This window comes from Manacus vitellinus, unplaced genomic scaffold (genome assembly GCF_001715985.3).
Source record: "Manacus vitellinus isolate BGI_N305 unplaced genomic scaffold, ASM171598v3 scaffold_1_pilon, whole genome shotgun sequence".
NCBI lineage: Eukaryota > Metazoa > Chordata > Aves > Passeriformes > Pipridae > Manacus > Manacus vitellinus.
In genome coordinates, this window is record NW_021939396.1 from 51,857,311 (window position 1) to 51,878,392 (window position 21,082).

Consider the following 21,082-nt stretch of genomic DNA (forward strand, 5'->3'; position numbering starts at 1 on the left):
AAGATGGGAGGGTGTAGTTGGAGGCCAGGAATAGAGACACACATCTGAGGAAGATTAGCCACTACACCAGCGCACCAAGGGAATAAAGCTATGGTTTTTGGTAGTATGACAACCTCTGAATGAGAAATTTTACAGAAGAAACCTGAAAGATTAATGAAAAATAAAAAAACATTGATTTTCCGTCTGTGTCATTAGCACAACACAGTAATACTCTGGATAACATTTTGGAAAAATTTGCCATATCATTTTGCTCAAAACCAAGGAAGAAATTAATTCCACACATCCATCAAAGCTATTGTAACCTCAGATGGCTCTCCATATCAAATTATCTGCTTCTGTTTTCTGAGGCTTTATTACTCTTATCATGATTGTTTCAATATTTTATTTCCACAGGAATTAATTTTTAACTGTAATGCAATCCAGCCAGTTGCAAAAAGATTGCTCTAGGCATAGTTGTTTTTCCCGGCATGCTCCATGATGTGCTTGGCTATGACCAGACTAGTGTCTGGATCTCTGACTGCAGGCACCAAGAGGTGCTGATGCTGCAGCTGATAACCCCTGTGAGGAAAGGAGTTTGTCCTCTGCCAGTGTTTTGAATTTTAGGGAGAGAACACACTTCTGATCACACACTGGTGAGAGCCTATTGAGCTGTTGTGCTGACAGATACAGCTCAGTGCTTCTTCATGCTGGAGGAGCTGCTGTTGTGTAGCTTCATTGCTTTCCCTTGTCAGCCACCTGCTTTGTTTTGAGTGTGGCTACCCATCGCCATATAACCCCAAGGCTCCTCCCACAGATCTCATCTGATGACTATCCCCTTCCTCTCCTTCAGGCATATTATCACTATATACATGCATTCTGTAAGCTACATCTACTCCTCAAATTCCTTCTTTCTTTCTGCTCTTCCATATCTCCTATTCCTTACACCCTACGAGCCTTTGTGACTGTGCATCAGAGTTCATTTCCCCTTCTAATCCCAACATTTCTAATTTCTCACCAAGCTTCCATCCTCAAAGTCTTTCCCTGTAGCTCTGTTTCAATTTTCAGAAGACAGTTTCACAGATTTTCCATTTGCCAATAGCAACACCCAATCTTCTGAAAACTAGCTCCCTTATTTCAATGGACTTCTTCAAATCTAGTGTTGTGGATCCCACAGGTTTTAGTTTCTAATATTTTTGTCAAGGCCTCCCCAAGGACTGATATTCTTCTACTATCCCTTTTTTACCAGCGAAGTCCTTCCTTCATGCTTGTATTCACTTTAAAAATTCCCAAATTAAAGATGTGTTATTGGTTGGGGCTCATTTTATTAGGAACAAAATGTTTATCTACTTTAAATAAAAAATACAACAGAAAGCCTGTAATGTTCATTTGCAGATTCTATCTCCCTAACCTAAGCTGGAAGACAGCTCCAAGACCGACATTACAGCTGCCTTTCAGAGACTTTACCTGACTCATCTGGTGATGGTTCCCAGGGTGCAGGTATTAAAGAGGACAGTTCAATGGCTGTTTCTGCTTTTAAGTTTAGAAAAGTGTATTACAATCCCAAGCTTTTTTTCCCTGACAATGTCTAGGAGAATAACTGAAAAATTGGGAACTGAAATGAGAATTTTCCAGCATTAAAGACTGTGGTAAAGGATTATCATCAGTGAAGTTGCTTTAAATCCTGTATCATTCTAAAAGCTCCTACTTTCTATTCTCTGTTCTTGTTTCTGTTTCAAAGTCCTTTGGAAATGCACTCTCCTGGGGTCAAGCACATATCCCCTGAGAAATCTGGGGGTGGAAAGAATAGAAAATTTCAGGAAATCTCCTTCTTAAGACTGTATTTATCATTGTTGAAGTCAAGCATTTCTCCAGAGAGAAATTAAGCATTTGGAAATATGTTCTTTTTCTGCCACTGTTTATACTGCAGTTAAAAGCTTTTTATCCATGCCTTCTAGAACAGTGACCAACTAGTATCTTCTCACTAGGGAAGATCACTAGGGAAATATCACTAGGGAAGTGATACTTCAGAAAGAGTGCTTTGGTCTGCAACTGCTATTCTTTTACATAGTAAATACACACCAGGCTTCTCAGAAAACACAGGAATACTAAGCACAACTTTTCTTTCTTTCTCTTTTTTTTTTTTTTAATGCTTTGTAATTTATTCATAGCCAGATTGTCTTCACTGATCTGTTGGGCTCTTTATGACTGACTTTTGGAGAGATGCCATTACTAATTTCACTTGCTTGGATAAGGTTTGAACCAAGTTCTTATCCATGTTACTAAATATTTAGACCATTCTGAAACTTTCATAGGAAAGCACAAGAAATGTTCTTAGACAAAGCTCTTTCAGTTCCAAATTGTCTTGGATGGAGGCCAGATACATACATTTTCTTTTGAGGTAGATCTTCGGTGGATTACCCAGAGCTTGGGGTCCTTCTTTTTAAAGATTTATAACTGCTAATAAAAGATTCAGTTACCCCGAGATACTGTCAGCCATTCTCTGGGGATTCTTTGAAGCAAATTAGGCATTTAGGACTGCATGTGTGCAGCGCAACCTCTCAAAAAAACATAATCTAAAACCTGGGAAAATCTGCATTGTAGTGAAAGCATTGAAAGAGATACTTAAGGGCTCAAAGAAAGGTAAGACACCTTCAAGAATACAAACTCTATTATACAGTTCATACTAAAAGAAGGTCTGTTTATACCTAGAGACATCATGTTCCCATTACAGATTCATGAAGCTAACACTACAAACAAACAAAAAAAGAGAAGTTATAGCTTAAAAAGGGGTGAAAGGAAGACCTGAGGAACTGCAGACCGGTGAGCCTTACCTTTGTGCTTGGGAAGATCATGGAGCAGATCTTTATGGAAGCAATGTTAAGACATGGATGACTAGAAGGTGATCCTAGATACCCACCATGGCTTCACTATGGGAAAATTGTGCATGAGCCATCTGGTGACTTTCTATGATGGAGTGACTGCAACGCTCAATAAGGTCATCAAATTGACAGATGTCATCTACCTGGACTTCTGCAAAGCCTTCAAGATGATCCTATGTGATATCCTTAGCTCTCTAAATTGAAGAGACGTGGATTTGAAGGGTGGACTATTCAGTGGATAGGCAATTGGCTGGCTGGATGAAGCCAGAGAGTTGTGGTCAATGACTATATGTACAGGTGGAGGCTGGTGATGAGTGATGTCCCTCAGAGCTCTTTCTGGAGACTGGTACTCTTTAATATTATCACCAATGACACAGACAGTGAGATTGAGTTCACTTTCAGCAAAATTGATGACACCAAGCTGAGTTGTGCAGTTGACACAACAGAAGGAAGAGATGCCATCCCGAGGGTCCTGGACAAATATGAGAAGGGGGCCCAGGAGAACCTCATGAAGTTCAACAAGATGAAGTGCAAAGTGCTACACCTGGGTTGGGACAATCCCAGACATGAGCAGAGACTGAGAGAGGAACTCATTGAGAGCAGCCCTGACAAGAAGGACTTTGGTGTTCTTGTGGATGACAAGCTGGACATGATCCAACAGCCTGTGCTCACAGGCCAGAAAGCCAACTGCATTCTGGTCTGGGCTGCATCAGAAGAGGTCGAGGGAGGTGATTCTGCCCCTCTACTCTGTTCTTGTGAGACTCCCACCTGGAGTGCTGCATCCAGGTCTGGAGTCCTCAGCACAAGAAAGACATGGACCTGTTAGACTGAGTCCAGAAGAGGTGTACAAAGATGATCAGAAGGATGAAGCACCTCTTCTGTGAGAAAAGGCTGAGAGTTGGGGTTGTTCAGCCTGGAGAAGAGAGGGCTCAGGTGAGACCTAATAATGGTCTCCTAGTAATGAAAGGCGTCCTACCAAAAAAGAGGGAGAGCAAGTTTTTACACAGGCATGTAGTGATAAGACAAGGGGAGGGGTTTTAAACTAGAAAAGGAGAGATTTAGATTAGATGTTAGAGAGAAATTCTTTACTCAGAGGGTAATGAGGTACTGAAACAAGTAGCCTAGAGAAGTGGTGGATGCCCCATTCCTGAAAGTCTTCAAGACCAGGCTGATTAGAGCTTGAGCACCCTGGTCTAGTGGAAGGTGTTCCTGCCCACTGCAAGGGGGTTGGAACTAGATGATCTTTAAGGTCTCTTCCATTCCAATGCAAACCAGCCTATGATTCTATGATTACATGCCCAAGCATCTGTAAGAGAGGATATCATAAACAGGAATTTCCTTTGCTCCTGAATGGGTTAATTAATGTTTTTTCTATTCATTTATGATTGATTTTTTCAAACAAAAATGTCCCTGTTCTTTTTCTTGCTCTGCCTTTTTCTTTTCATTCTACTTCTTACCCACACAACATAAAACTATTACGTGGAACAGTCACACAGATTTCTGCATTTATCTGGAACAGGTATAAAGTGATCACGGTTTATTTGTTCAGCTCACCACCACTAATGGATCCTTTGATTTTCTCTTCTGTTGTACTCTCCACCAGTAATATTGCTTACTGCTTAACACACATTGCAAACTTCCGAGTAAATGGTTGCATATACAGGTCTCCTTGGTCAGCACAAGCCCAGCAGGGTGTCTGAATGGATGTTCTGCCTCCAATGGCTTCAAGCTGATGCATACCATGCACATGAACCAAAACACAGGACTTAACCCCAAGAATGTGTGGAGGGGCAACAGGCCAGTTCAGCTTGAACTTTGCTTTCTACTATAAACCTGACTCTGACTCCTATCCAGAATCTTCAAAGAATATCCTCTGCGCTTCAAAGTTTTCATGTTTGCCCATTTGGGAATATCTTCTACAGATGACCAGAATTACCTATCAGATTCCAGAAAACATTGAAAAGATGTCCAAAGAGGCTGTTTAAAAAGCAGTGATTTTCTTGCCTCTTTTTTCCTTTTGAGGACAGCTTTAAAACACATTCTCATCATTAATGAAGTTTTTTTTCACAGTGATTTTTTTCTGGACTAAGGGAGGAAAATTTGGTATTTTCTTTCTGCCAGCAGTCAGTGACGGTCTTTTTCCAGCAATCAAAAGCATCAGTGTGTTTGATGCAACTGCTGCATCAGCTTTTGCTAAGATGGACACCACATTTGGTGGCAAGCAAAACCTCAGGTAATCTCCGCTGCATTTGCTCTAACCCAAGCCCTGTTTGTCAGATGTCTTTTAGAAAGTATCCCCACTTTATGGAGCATTTTGAAGAAAGATTAATACTTCTCTCTTTCTGTTTATCCTACCAAATCTAGAGCATTGGGTCCACTGTGTAGACTGGAAATTCTCAAGGGGAAGAACTGATCAAACTTTGCCCAGTAATGACTATAAATCTCTGGGTGAATGAGTAAATTGACTGTTTCAACAGTCTTCTCTTCAAAGTATTTCAAGATAGATTTGCCCACCAATTGTAACAGAAATAGAAGGATCAGATTAAAGATCTTGAGAGGGGCTTCTGGTGATAGCACTTCTCTGGTAAAAGAAAAAGTTTACCAGCAAAAGGGAGATTTTTCTGGACATTAGTTCTAGACATTATTCCTTTTGCACTCAGGTACATGTTAAACTTGTATAACTGCAACTAAGAGCATGCCCAGTACAATTTAAAAGAGCTGAGCTAATCTGTGTTGATGGAAATGATCACATAGGAACAGTTTCATTGTTTGAAGACCATTCAGAACAGACTGTCTCATGCTCTGCTCCTTTATAAATTATTCACTTTCTTCAACCACCTCAGAAAGAGGAAGACATATCAGTTGTCCTTCCAAGACACTTTTAAGGTCCTTACGCCTAGACGAAACAGCACAAAGGACAGTCTCTTATATTAGAGTATTATTTTGATTGTGCTTAGACAACAACTTGGCAGGACACGACTGATGACTTCTTGGGATTAAACACATACGTGGGAAGCTGCAGACTATGACGGATTATTGCTAACATGTCTGTGTTCTGGGGGAAGCCACCAAAGCGCTGAAGTCCACCATAAATGCTGCCCCACAGGGCATTCATGGAGGCAAATTCAAATTTGATTACCAAGATTCCTTCTGAAGTGGGGAAGATGGAGGGTTTAGATTCATCTAAACAGCTGAACCACCTTTTTTTTCCAAACTCTCTAAATCCACATATGCACAAGTAACATGTAAGAACTTGTGACCGAAAGGTGAATATTTCTCAATGTGTTGGTTGTCTAAGATAGTGGTGGGAGCTGATGATCTTAAAGGTCTTTCCAACCTAAACAAGCCTATGATTGTATGAATACAAGCTTTCAAGCAAATTTCAAGCAAATCACTGAATGTCCCTCTGGGGAACACTTAAAACAATCATCTGGCTTAGGAAGACTTGTTTGCATCTGCCCTGTTCTAAATCAGAGTCTGATTACCCAGAAATGAACTATCTGCTGTCTCATACAGTAAAAAATATGTTAGATGGGAACATACATGAATACAAATTCCAAGTAAAATTGGAAGGCATGAGAATAACTTTTACACTAGAGAATCTTACAAAAAGGAAGCACTGTATTTTCCAAGTATTTAAGATTCAGTTTTACCGGCAGTGAATGAAGTCAGGAACAGGATTATGCTGGCTAAAAGATGCGGCGTCAAGATTCATGCAAATTTCCACATTGTCTCCAGCCATGATTCGTACTGCAGCTTTATTTTCATCCTCAAATGTCTGCCTTTGCAAGGATGCACACAGCAGCAACATGAAATCATCTAGGAGAAAGCCATGATTACAAGGAAAAATTCAGTCATTAACATAGGTATAAGGAGTGGCCATGATGCATTATAATGTAGTTACCAGACTGTTTTCCCCTGCTTCAAACCTCCAAGGCTGTGCTGTTTTCAAAACATGTAACACTGATTTGAAATTTATTAATGTATTTAGTGGTTTTACCTGTCAGAGTCTACAACTTGAGAAATAATGAGAAAAGGGGAAACAGTTCATACTTTTTGATGTCACATTATTGAAAACGTGATACAGGAAAAACAGCTGCAGAAACTACTAATTTTTTGAATTTTAGTATTCAGTCTCCCGGAGAATATGTCATCTTGCTACAGAAGATTAAATAAAAGCCTGGCTTCAAATTACACTGTACAGATGTTTTAAGCAAAGGACATATAAACACTTTACAATGATGTGCTAAAATACTTACACACAAGGAAGACAGGGTTTGGTCTCACAATGAAGTCTGGAAAGTATAACCACTTTATGATGTTGGAGTTGAAATTGGCATTACCACTTCTCCATGGATAGTCTGTATGACAGAAGCATGTAAAAACACAATCAGTACTTTATAACAATTACTTAATCCTTTTCATCTGGATACTTACTAATTTTCCAGCCCTTTTATGTAAAACCAAGCAGCAGCAATTTTCCATAAAGGGTAAGTGTCCTTACCTTTACAAGGAGCAGGTGGGATGCCAATGCAAAGGAAGTACTGGAATGTAATGATGCATGACAGAAAACAGCAGTATTTTGGCCAGATCTCTGCAATAGCTTTTCTTCTGCGTCGATACAATACAGCAATCAGCCAGAAGGCATGAATCATGGCATAAAAATCCATCCTTTGACCAATTACATTCACTGATAGAAGAAAACAGGTCTGAAAATGAAGTAAAGAAACATAAGCCACATTTGCAAACTGATGGCTAGTCAATGTAGCAATAATACAAGTATTGTGGATCCTGACATAATGCTTGGACATGAGCTGCATCTGACTGCAGGAACTGACAGCAACCTCCTCCACTCCACCCCAATACCCAAATTTTTGATATTCTTCTATCTCTAGAGTCAGTTTCCACTATGTGATATCTAAAGATACAGAAAGGAAAGAGAGTTGTCAGAGTAGCTAATATGCAAAATGTTTAATTGTTGCCAAGCAGAGCACATACTACACAGTTAGATATTTTGATAGGACTTAAAGTTATGAAAAAGAACAGGAACTATTAAGATTAGCAACAACTAAAATGTATCTTTATGTGGGAAACAGACAAAAGCAAAAGGGATTTAGACCATACGGTTTCTATTGGTAATAGACAAATCCAGTCAATTCCTATAAGGTAGCTTTAGTTCTCCATTGTTCTGAGGGCTCTGCGTTCCAGCATTTCTGTTCTCTGGCTTCACTGAAAGTAGTCCCATCACTCAGTTCCATGAAACGTGTTTTCAAGCTTAGTGAATACTTCATAGTGAATCATTTATTCAGTGCACTATGCTATTTTGATTTTCTCTCTCCTCAGATTAGGATGAGCTAAAAATTATTTCCTAAATAGTTGGGGAAATAGCTTGCTTGTTTCTTTTAATTTTCACTCATTCTTAATCCTCAGACTGCCTGTGAACAGTTTACTCTGTTTATCAGTAGCAAGTGCTGGTAGTGTTTAATAGATAGGTCAAGAGCATCATTATGATTAGAATTAGGATGTATTAGCCTGGGAGTTGTCTTCTTCAAATAGCCATAAAAAATGGTAAAAACTCACTATTTTTACAAAGGGTTTTTGAACGTACATTTCATGTGTCCATGAACAAACAGTCAAGATAAAGGAACAGAGATGACTAACATGAATGATGACTAAGAAGCATCCAGAACACAAATATAGTCCAAGTTAGTATTCAAAAATAGCACAATGAAAAGGTCTGGAATGGTAGTCCAAAGAAAAGTAATATATAGTGATTTACCTCCAAACCAAACTTGTAGAAGAAGTAGTTTATGAAATACTTGACACAGTTCACAACTCCATCATCCAGATGTGCTCTTGTAATATCATGAAAAATTGTTTTAGTCACAGGTGCAGTAAGGTTATTTCGACATCTGTAGTATTCTTGATGACGGTAGATTGTAACTTCGAAAGCCAATATAGCCAGCATTAGTAAGTTATTCTATGGGAGACACAATCAGAAAAATATTAAATAAAAATCAAAACCACATGAAGCTATAAAATTGTCTGATAAGCATAAACTCATGAACACTCAAACTGATGTTACCACTGAGTACTTCTGCACTCCAGAATGCACTGGTACCTATTCCCAGCTATCATTGAAACAAAGTAAGGTTCCTACCACTTCTTGGATTTTAATGAATCATACGGACATTCAGAAGATACATATAAAGACATTGATTAAAAAATAATATAATGAACACTGGTTGTGGAAAAGAAGGGGAGGCAAAAGCCTCTCAGTTTAACACTGCAGACATTTTGAATGCCTGCTAAAAGAGACATACAGAAACACATCCAGACTTGAAGCTTGGGACCTTCAGGTATGGAACTGAAATGAATTTCTATATGGACAGGAGACATCTTATTTGCTAACTCAATGCAAACCTTTCTAAAATAATTTCTAATCCCAAAGTGTTTTCAATTTATAGCTGTAAAACTCGTGCAATCAAGGCAGACACCTTGCCTCAAGGCAACTACACTCTACATGCAAAACCCTTGGGTCAGTAATTGCTCTTCCCCACATATATTCTCAACTATGGGAGCTGTATGGCTAAAGGAGCAAGAGGCAGGGGCATCACCAGCACCTAATGTGTTGACCTGCACAGCTTGGCAGGTATTCCCTACACAAACAAAGCACACTGAGGTGAGCTCTCAGGGAAGAAATTACAAATAAGCCTAGTTAGATCAAAATTTGCTGCTGTCCAGTTAGCCAATTTCTGACAACTTTCTCCAAAATTCTGGAGATTCTTTAAACCAAGAAGAAATATGCAAGGTTTTCGCCAGGACTTGGCACACTTTCATTGTAAGTAGGGTTTTTTAATCAAGAAAGGAATAATAAAATATTGCTCACAGGCATCAATGAAAAACAAAAAGAAAAACAAAAGACATCCATTTACTAGTGTTTGAATGAATTATTCCCTTAACTCGTTATATTTTCTAAATTGTGGCTAAGGAATACGCACTTAAAAAAATTAACTGCTTATACCATACACTATCATTCAAGGCAATTACTCCAATTAGACCCATCAGTCCTTTGGTACCTGAAAGCTGTATACCTCTTAATTACTTTGAGTTCTTAAATATTACATTTCTTACAGAGTTTTGAACAGATGGCAGAGTTCAAAAGCCATATACTACATGAAAGATTATCTGAATTGGTACTGAATCCTTTCCAGATATATTCTGTGTAACAGTATAGTTTTGTGTTGCCTCCTTCCTTTTGTACTTCCCTATTATCAATTATTACTTTTTTGTGCATGTGTGTGACAAATTATTTATTTCAAAAAGACATTGCTAATTCATCACGAACTAGAAAATATCAGAATACAGATAATTAAAGAAGTTACCCTTAAGTACACAAGAAGGGGATAAGACTTTCTCAATCCAACCCACTCTGCAGGATCAACTGGCCCACTGTAGAGCACTGAGGTTTTGAGTTCTTCTAAATCAACCTTAGTTTCGTTCTCTCCTGGCTAAAAAAAAATGCAACAGTTATAAAATATGTTTAAAGTTGCTTGAGGAGGGAATAATAATCAACAGTAATACATTACATGAACTGTCAGTTTCAGTACTTTATATACTTCCTTTTGCTCTTCTTCACTGAAGAAGGAAGCAGTCAAACTTTTTAATATGCACTTGTACTCACCAATGTACAGTTACTGGAAAAAGTTTTGGGATCGATAGATGAGAGTTGGTACAACATTTTGCAGACAATAATCACACATGTCCAGACAGTGCAGATACTTGATGCCAGGGGGCGAAACTGAGCATATGGCAAAGCAAGAGCCCAGGCAATCAAAAACACAAAGTTAAAGAGAGACACCTGAAAACACAAAAACAGTACAGAAATTACATGGAGTAACAAAAGAACTGAGAAAGTTTGACCTTTTCCACAGCAAATAAAACCAGAATTATTCAAAAGAAAGGGACATGAAGAAACTTTGAGAAAAACACTGAAGAAAAGAATTACAATACTCGAAACAATGTGGTAAGTGAAGAAGGAAAAACTTGATAGTCAGTTTAGAAAGGACTTTATCACCTACATAATATTAATACTGTTAGACCCACAAAACTCCATATCCTCCCTATCAACAGACATGAAGTAAGAGGACCACATACAGGTTCTGCTGCTTTAGTACACATGAAACAAAGATGAGATGACACAGATCTGTGTCTGTGCAACTGACCTTTGTCCTCTTGACCTTTTTCCCACAAAATATGTGAGAAAATGGATTTTTTGTTTTGTTTTTGTACTGAATCCTCTCTGACTATCTTGTTCAAGGAATGGCTGTTATGTAGTGAACTCACACTGCCCACACCAAAAGCACAGTTAAAAGTGTTGCTCCCTTTTTCTTTAGGCATAGTTCCACATTCTTATTTCTTAAGCACCAAACTGAGTTTAAGTAATTTTCCTTAATGTACCTTTTCTACACCCTCTGTCCCTGGATGGTGCCCACAGCCAGTTGGAGCAGGAGAGGGATTACGTCTCTTACATTCAAAGAATTAGACTAATAAAACTTTCATATCTGGATAAAAAACTTTAATATCTGGAGAAAAGTGGAGGGCTGAGACTATCTAGACTGAGAGAATATCACTGTGGAAGATGTCAAAGCAGGTCCCCAGCAGGTGACAACTCCAAACCATCTCCCCACACATCAGCAGATGCTGACAAACCTTCATGATGTGTAAGAGTTTGACAGTGGGTGTTTACTTGCCTCTTTCACTGTGACCCAGATGATGTAAGAGGAAACAATTTTGATGATGTGCAGCTCCAACAGCCACCACACGAAGACTTGCATCTTATGAAAATACTCCAGGAATTTCAAAAACAGCACTGTAAGGCGGTCAATCACTAGATGCCACTTGTTTCTTAAGTCTGCAGGGATGTTCAAGCAGAACCATAGTGAGAAGAAAAACAGAAGGTCTCTGTAAAATGGAATACTCCACTAGACAACAACGAGTTTTCTGCTTCTTCTCTTCTAAGCTTTACAGTAAGGCAAGGTGGAGGATAAAGGTATGGCCCAGTGGGTAGCTAAGACAAAACAGGGTTGAGGCCTACTTAGCTGTGGTGTTTTCCCTTCTGAACCACTTTCACTGGAAGGATTCCACACTTCAAAAGCAGCAGTGGTAGCCCTCCTTGCCAATTTTGCTTTTATTCCTCTCTATCAGAGCTCTTCTTGGACTCCGTTGTCCTCCAGTATCTTTGGATCTAAGCTTAGAGATCTCATTCAGGAATTAATTCCAGCCCTGGTCCTTATCCAGCTCAGAAAAATACAATTTTTTTTTGATGCTTGGAAGCTATGGACCCAGACTCTTTTCAGAAAGCACAGACTACTACTATTCAGAAAGCTTTTCAGCCAGCTTGGAACAGACCCGTACACACTAGGATTAGGATTCTTGTCATATGGGTTTAGGTAACTGTACTATAGACATTTTCAGATGACAGAGTTACCTAAAATGCCTTGAAAACAGCACTGCCTCCTAGAGTGTGATCTGTGCCATCACAGGACAGATATCTAAAACAAGCAAGGCAAACTGTAGTCAATTGAATATTTCTCTCAGTTGAAAAAGTTTATCAAGTTAAGATCCTGAATTTGGGTGAAAGTATCCCTTTGTACGGGTGTTTTGCTAAAAAAGCCATCTTCCCAAATACTACCCCGGTGAGCAAGCATGTGACAACACCTATTACATGTGAACGTACATGACAATACATGCGCTGAGCAGTGCTCTCTAAGTGTTGACTTTTCTTGTGGATTATAAAACTGTTTCACCAGGTTGGTATATATTAGTATAAAGTCTTCACATTGTATTAGGGGATTCAGAAGCACTTTGGAGATTAGAAAGGATTTTACATGCTGTGAGAACATTCTTACAGTTACTATCAGAGATGGAAAAATTTGCAAGTGATACCAAAACATATAATTGTCTAGGCTGGTAAAATTGCAAAGGAGTTACCACCTTCTGTATGCAATTATTTCTACTTATTACATTATTTTATATATAAAGCAAACCAAGATGGTTATTCTGTGCATATTTGTGTGAAGAACACATGCACATTTGTGTGGAAAAGCAGACTTTTGGAATACCTCACAACCAAAGTCCATGCTTTTTTCTTCTGCCTTTTTTCTCCAAACACAACTTAGAAAATCCTAATAAAAATGCTGAGTGATGTAAATTCCATGACCACATAATTAAACTTGAGAAATTAATTAAGCTACAGAACTCTAATCCCACATGTGTTTTTACAAGCACAATGAGTGTATTCAAGGAAAGTCTTTACAAAATTAGATGTTCTCATTTTTTCATTGCATTTATTTCCATTTGCAGTGTTGCATCATGCAAGGTATATCCAGACAGTGGCAGTTAAGTGGAGTGGACAGATACGGTACTCTAGCAGGCTCTGTCTAGCGTGGCCAGGCAATACACACACAGGAAATAAAATACAGGCCTTGAACACATCCACTGAAAGACTGTACAACACTGTGTAATGAGGTCTGCACTCTTGAACATGTTTAACGTCAAAGCTCCAGCCACATGGCTACATAAAAATGGTATAACTCTTAGGCAGAAATAAATGCATGTGCAGCTTAAAGATGGATCACATGTGGCAAGCAGCACCTTTTGTTACTTCCAAGCCCCACTGGCTGCAGCTCCCTACTTCCCCACTTGCAAGTGTCATGCACAGAATAACCTCCACCAGCTAGCCTCTGTTCCAAAGCCCTTCCATCCCCAGCATGTAGGGATGGATAGAGTGCAACAAACTCATCATCCCTCATAGACCACATGAAGACTGGTCAAGAGAGGTTTCCATGGCCCATGAACACCTCTCTGAGGGCAGATGGTCCAGCCAGGAAAGATAAGTAGTTTTACCTCAGGTTCAAGCGCTGGAACAGGCTGCTCAGGGAAGTGGTGGAATCACCATCCCTGAAGGTATTTAGAAGATGTGTGGATGTGGCACTTATGGACACATTTTAGTGGTGGACTTGGCAGTGCTGGGTTAAGAGTTGGACTCAATGATCTTAAGAGGTCTTTTCCAACCCAAATGATTCTACAATTCCCTGCGGCAGCTAAGACAGATGTGCTGCCGTTTTGCTTTGACAAAGACTCTGCCTGTACTTCTGTGTCGCAGTCCTGTGAACACTGGCATGAGTAACCAAATTTGCAGCAAGGCCACCTCCAAAGAATACAGCATCCTTGGGTGTTAAATGCCCTTCCATGGTTTCACTTTTGGCTCATATTACAAACTGAGTTATGGAAATAATTCATGCTAGGGGTTCATCCGAGCAATATCAAGGATGACAATATAAGACTCACCCATGTCTGCCCTTAAGCTTTTTTATATTCACCTGGTGTCAATTACACATTCCATATTCAGAAGTGAAAAATATGACACTAATGTGCACATAAATAATGAAGTAAAGCCATTTGGACTTCTGGAGAGGAGTGCCTTCAAAGTATGCAGATATATTAAATACCCATGTGTGTTTTCTTCATTGTAAGGAGATTTTACTCAAAAGGAGTTCTTAGTATTTGCAGTAGCCTCCAAATAATTCAAACAAGACCACCTAGAAGAAAGAAGCATGGCTTCTTTTGTTTTATTCCTCTTAGGATCCTACAGAAAACGTATGATTTTTCCCTAGAAGAGCCTGTAGCCTGTTGAATAATTGACAAGTAGCCATCTGCTCAGTGAACTTAAGGCTCTTTGACATAGACTGCATGTAAAACTAGAAGGAAAACCTGATAACTGAAGTTAACAGGGATGACTAAGAACAAACCACCTGTTGCCACCGTTAATTAAGGCTGAAGAAAGCAAAATTTGCATTCTGTAGAGCTTACCTGTAGTTTCTTCTTCCTCTGATTCATTGTCTTCATCATCAGAATCATCTCCCTTGTCTTCATCTTCCTTTTCTTCTTTTCCTTTTTTGACTCTCCCTTCCCCTCCCTCCCCTTCTGGCTCTTCCATTCTTTTCTCACCAGCCTCTTCCAGCATTTTATCCTCTTCCTTTTCTTTGCTGGCTGTTAAATTCATCATAGTTATGTCAGGCAGGCTTCCATCTTGGTGCACCAGTCTGTTGGTAAACAGTAGCATGTCAGCAAACTGAAGAGTAATGACATCGCAGTCTTTTTCTTTTCAAACCGTATAATTAGAAAAAAATAAACTGTTCATGAAAAATGCCTTAGAAGTGGAAAAGTTAATGATTTTGGTACTCTCTCCAAACACACACTGAAAATTGAGTTGGAATGTATTAGTAACTACTTCTCACTCAGATACTAAAGGTTAGTTTGTAATGAGTGGTATTGACACTTAAACTTGACATTTTCCCCACTGGAGAAAATGGTCAGAGTTTAAGATGTAGAAGCATGAAATGACATTATTTAAGAGGAAACATTTCATGACTTCATAGGGGACTTACTCATTTTGGTGGTTTGGTATTTTTTTCTTGAGGCTGCTCAAAGTAATTGGAACAGAAAGAAAAAGGGAGATGAGAACAGAGGGGTTACAGAAGAAGGTCATTGACAAACACGTCATGCTACATCACAAGTCATAAAGCATTCTCCTACTCCATCTGCAGAAGCCTTCCGATGCCAAGAGCATGCCATCATGACATTCACAGGGTGCTTCTATAAAGAAACATGGATTTGCAGCACAGATGGAAAGGGGACAGCCTATTTACATTACACCAGTGCTAAACGTGGTCAATACTTCTACCATGCTGTGTGTAATGCAGTTGAACTATCACAAGTATCTGACCTATCACTCTAAATGCACTTCCACCTTCTTCCAATTGAAAGGTGCAGCTGGAAAGCCAAGGAATTTGCAAATTGTCTTCCAGCTACAGGTTTGGGAACAAACAAAAGCAAAAAATCCATGGCTGTGGCTTCAGAATGTTTTATCATCTCTGTCTTTGATAGCATCATTCATTCTCTCTTTGCTACATCTCACAGAGAATTTTTCTTTAATTTCTAACTGTCTCTAGTTTATCTATTAATAAGTTTCAGACTACCAAAACTGGAATACAACCCATTTAACAAGGAAACAATATTTCTCTAGTGCCACAGCGCCATTTTTCCCCCCTGAGATTCATTCAGCATATATCTTTACTGGGAAAAGAGACATTTTCTTATGGTTTCAGACATTTTATTTTTTCTTCTGCAGCTGTGCTCACCTCCCATACTTGCAAAAAACCAAGTTGTCCCAATTCGTTGATTATATGTGCTTTACTGAGCATACTGCCATAAAGAGTCCCTCTGAATACAACGTCTTGCAATAAAGTCTCCCTTTGTCAAGTGTACATCTATATGATTAGGTCACTAAATGTTTAGTTATGCCATTGAAATTACTACACTCAGAATACTTTCAAGCACCTGTAAAAGTGCTACAGTACCATATGATGTGAAATTCTGGTTGATAACCATTTAGACAGGAAATTCTGCTGATTTTACCTAGGATTTTTACAGTTTAAGAAACTAACAATCTAGATTATTCCCTTTGATCATTAAAAATTAAGAGCAATAGACCAAGCAGTTAATGAGAAAGTCAGACAAGTGGAATTATTTTTCAAAAATTTGGGCGTTGCAGTTACTTCAAGATGAAAAGTTTTGTGGCTCAAATGAAGGAAAAACTAAAGAAATCTGACTAAACAATCCCGAAGTAGAAATACTGTATCAATTGCTGAAGGTAGAAAAGGTGGATTTAAATTAGAAGTTTAACAAGACAGTCAAGCACCAAAGAATCTCACTGAATAAATTTTAGTCACATTCTTGACTAAAATCCCTCATCATGTATTGGGCAATGAACTTGAGTGTCTAATAATCTGGAAATCTGTTGTACTCAAGAATATACTCAGTAGCTTTGGCTACTGAAAATAGAAGCTCATCTAGCCCCAACTCTCCCTGCCACAAGCAGGGACACCTCCCGCTAGAACAGGTTGCTCAAGGCATTTTTCAGTCTGGCCTTGAATGCTACCAGGTTTGGGGCATCCACAACTTCTCTGGGCAACTTGTTCCAGAATCTCACAACCTTCACAGTAAAGATTTTCTTCCTAATATCTAGCCTAAATTTCCCCTCTTTCAGTTTGTACCTATTACTCCTTGTCCTATCACTACAGTTCCTGATGAAGAGTTCCTCTTCAGCCTCCCTGCAGGCCCTCTTCAGATACTGGAAGGTTGCTATGAGTTCTCCACATGACTTTCTCTTCCCCATGTTGAATGGCTGTAACTTTCTCAGCCTGTCTTCACAGAGGAGGTGCTCCAGTCCTCTTATCAACTTTGTGACTCTCCTCTGGACATGCTCCAACAGTTCCATGTCCTTCTTATGTTGGGGGCACCAGAGCTGAACACAGTGCTACAGGGTCTCACAGGAACAGAGTAGAGCAGGAGGATCACCTCCTTTGACCTGTTGGCCATGCTCCTGTTGATGCAGCCCAGGATTTGGTTGTTTTTTTGGGCTGTGAGTGCACACTGCCGGATCATGGTGACTTGTTCATCAATCATCACTCCCAAGATTTTCTCTGCAGAGCTGCTCTCAATCAATTCTTTGCCCAGCCTGTGGGTGTGCCTGGGACTGCCATGACCCAGGTGCAGAGCCTTGCACTTTGCTTTTTGAACCTCATGAGGTCTGGATTGGCCTACCTCTCAACTGTGTCAGGGTTCCTCTGGATGCCATCCCTTCCCTCCCGCATATCGGCTACATCACACAGCCTGGTGTCATCAGGCTTTCTGAGGATGAACTCAATCCTACCGTCCATGTCACCAACAAAGAAGTTGAATAATATCAGCCTCAGTACTCACTCCTGGGGGACACCACTCATCACTGGTCTCCATGGGGACAGTGAGCCATTGACCACAACTCTTTGAGTGCAGCCATCCAGCTAGTTTTTTATCCACTTGGTCCATCCATCAGATCCATGTCTCTTCAATTTAGAGACAAGGATGTCATACCAATGATGTTAAACACTTTGCATAAGTTCAGGCAGATGATGTCAGTTTCTCTGCCCCTATCCACCAATATTGTAGCACTATTATAGAAGGTCACCAAATTTACCAGGCATGATTTGCCTGTATTAAAGCCATGTTGGCTGTTGCCAATCATCTCTTTTGGGGCTTTTTGTTTATTTTCACATTTAAGCTAGCATATATACTAAAAGGATATTCAAATCTCTATAAGGTGACTAAACATTAATATTCCCTAAAAGGACATAAACTGACTTATATTTACCTAAAACTCTAATAAAGTACCAATAGGAGGGTCATATATAAAGAAGAGAGGATGAATTTTCAGTTCAGTTCAAATGTTATAGAGACCCTTGGTTACAATAAACCATCAGAGCCCATTAAAAAGGCAATGCACCATGAAATGAAAGTAACTATAATCAGACAGGTTTTGCACACATGCAATTGCATTGATTTCTATGGGGCATCTTCCCAGCTGACTTTCATAACGGAAAAAATTTACGTTCACGCCGGTGTAAATCAAGGACTTATTGATTTACCTCAGTGTAAATTGGTCAGAAACATAATAACCCTATAGGATTTTGTATCTTTCTCTTATTCATATGATTTTTACTCATATGCCAGAGACCCAGGAGGTCATGGGGTTATAAAGATGGGTACATGGAATATGTATACCCAATAAAGCCTCAGTATGAGTTTAGTTTTCAGTAGGATGGCACTTAGTTTTATCAGTATCAGTAAGCTTGAGCATTGGATCACGTGCTTAGGAGACGCAAGACTAGATGAAAAGCCCTGCCCACTGTTCAGAAAGTTAGTCTGCTTGGAATCCTTCTTCCAAAACTTCCTTATGTATTGCTAGGGTTGGTTTTCTTCTTTTAATTTTTTTTTTTCACTACAAGATCACATTATATTGTTACAGACAACACTGAGGTATTAAGATATAAAAACTGCACTAGTTCAGAATTTTTAAGACAAGCTAATCATAAAAGCTTCACAGCTAGTCAGATATGACTTCATTGTTGGAAGACACATGCTGATGAGAAATTATCCAAAATAACATAAAGGTATTACATCTGATACTTAGGAAGACCACAATAACAATGCAGATAACAAGCCTTTATGGTACAGCCACTGATGAATTTAATGAATTTAATTCATTAAATAGGGCATCAATATTTAAAAGTATACTAGTAGATATAGTTTTCAGCAAAAAGCAATTTCAGTGGCACTAAAATCAGGAATGTGCCACAGATCCTTGCTGGATTCCTAGTACTTTCATGTATTTGTAATTTTCTAGAGTAGAAGATTAATTAACTGAATGCATTATGAAGTATCTTTTGTCTTTGATAATTTTTTGCAGTTTATGAATTGCTTGAAACTTTCTGGCTCAAAGAAATTCTCAAGTATCTTTCATGCAAAGCCTTAACAGAAAGCTTTCCACTCTGCAGAACACCAGTTACCCATCTCCTGAATATTTGGTCTGCAAGACTCAAACTGAGCACACAGTGCCGTACCTCTACTGGCCTTTATGGGCCTTTCAGGGGATTTGCTGCCTGAATCCAAGCCATGTTGCAGTATGTGGACAGACTAGGAAGCCTCTCCTTTCATTAGGAGCTGCTTTCATGCTGAGGCACCCCTCTATTGTGACTGCATCAAAGCTGTGTCTGAACCTGCTCCCATGCCTCCCTAGCCCTAAGCCTGACATGCAGACTGACACCCTGCCTTCACTCCAAATCTAGCTTATCTCTATGGACTCACTGGGACCTCACCAGAATGTGGCTGACCCATGTTACCAACTCTGGATGTGACCCTCACCCTCAGCTGCTGGTTCATGTTCCTGATTCCCCATGGGTGAGAAGCCAGCCTTGCCTCCTGGCCATGCCCCTTGGCTCCCAGCTTGCCTGCCCTTACCAAGGTGATCACCCTCACTGCTCCCTTAAATATGGGCTTCCTACAGACCAGATTTCCAGCTCTCGTGAACTTTTGAGAACCTTGACCCAAACTATGTGATGACATTTGAAGAAGGAGCATGAACATGAGACATAAATTAACTTCTTGTTAGAGCAGGTAGTCACAAATATCTAAACAAGGGACTTTCTTGGCTTTCCTGTTTATATTTCAGTAGTGACAACAAACTCAGAAGTCCTTCTATTCTTGGGGATGATTAAACAAAAGCCCACATTTATTCCAGTCAAATATTTTGAAAGAAATCTAGTTTATGGAACTGTTCTGAAGATACCATTTTTAAAGGGTTGACGGCAATATGGATTTTTCTGCCTTGGATCCTGCAGCACCAAACTCAGCCCATGAATTAACAGCCTTAGCATGCAGTGGTTTCAGTGTGCCATTTCTGCTTCTGGAATTTCAGTCTATACAAACCCATAATGCATACCACACATTTAACTGACCTGGCCCTCAAATTCCCTTTCTTGTGTGCTTGTGAGGAATACAGGGATGTGTGTCTCTGTATCTATGTGTACATATGCACATGCAGGCATGCATCTTTCCATGCACAAACAAAGGGTAGATAAACGAGCCTCCTCAACCAAGTCTATTGTCTGCAGCCAATTACAAATAGCACCAATTATTCCTGTATTGAGGCATGGGCAAACTTTAAGAGAATTCCCAGCTGAGGAAAAAAACAACGTATAAATATGCAGGAGAGATGTATCCACTGCTTCACCAGCTTTAGGAAATTACAATACCTGAACAATGTTATCTCCCTGCTTACTTCCCAGTACTGCACAGCAAGAATACACTTTGTTTTAAGGCATTTAAAAAGTAACAAAAAACTTAAGGTATATCTGTTTTAAAGGAAAGGAAGAATTGAAGTACCCACCTATTAATTATTAGATATACACGGCCATTGACTTTGGCATGGCTATGAGGTGGGAGATGAAAGAACAAGATGAAAATGGGAAATGAATTAGAGAGAGAAAAGAAAACTGTTACATTGGAATGAATGCACTTTCTTGTCTACCAGTGTGTTGTGACACATTGCCATAACAAAACACAATCTGAAAGCTTAATATACCCCACGCAGCAAAAAGTCTAGGAAGCTTATAAATGCAACTCTAAAACACGTGGTATGCAACTTCAGTCAGAACTACAGGTAATTCATAGTCCCCCAAATGTGAGAACAGCCTTTACTGCTTTACTTCAAGTAAGCCTTAGAATGTCCACATTTTTTAAAATATGTTTTTGCCTTTTTTTTTTTTAAGAAATTATTTAAA

The 21,082-nt window shown here is 39.3% G+C and overlaps 1 protein-coding gene across 1 annotated transcript in view; it reads right to left on the minus strand.

The window, feature by feature from the left end:
• Window positions 1-21,082, minus strand: part of PIEZO2 (piezo type mechanosensitive ion channel component 2) — a 296,094-nt gene that overhangs the window by 58,151 nt on the left and 216,861 nt on the right. The window contains exons 19-28 of the mRNA XM_029959391.1: window positions 20,689-20,730; window positions 15,311-15,343; window positions 14,733-14,965; window positions 11,612-11,772; window positions 10,543-10,719; window positions 10,244-10,369; window positions 8,638-8,838; window positions 7,363-7,567; window positions 7,118-7,219; window positions 6,512-6,677 (exon numbers count right to left, since the gene is read on the minus strand). Coding sequence (XP_029815251.1) covers window positions 6,512-6,677; window positions 7,118-7,219; window positions 7,363-7,567; window positions 8,638-8,838; window positions 10,244-10,369; window positions 10,543-10,719; window positions 11,612-11,772; window positions 14,733-14,965; window positions 15,311-15,343; window positions 20,689-20,730 — 1,446 coding nt within the window. The remainder of the gene's footprint in view (window positions 1-6,511; window positions 6,678-7,117; window positions 7,220-7,362; window positions 7,568-8,637; window positions 8,839-10,243; window positions 10,370-10,542; window positions 10,720-11,611; window positions 11,773-14,732; window positions 14,966-15,310; window positions 15,344-20,688; window positions 20,731-21,082) is intronic.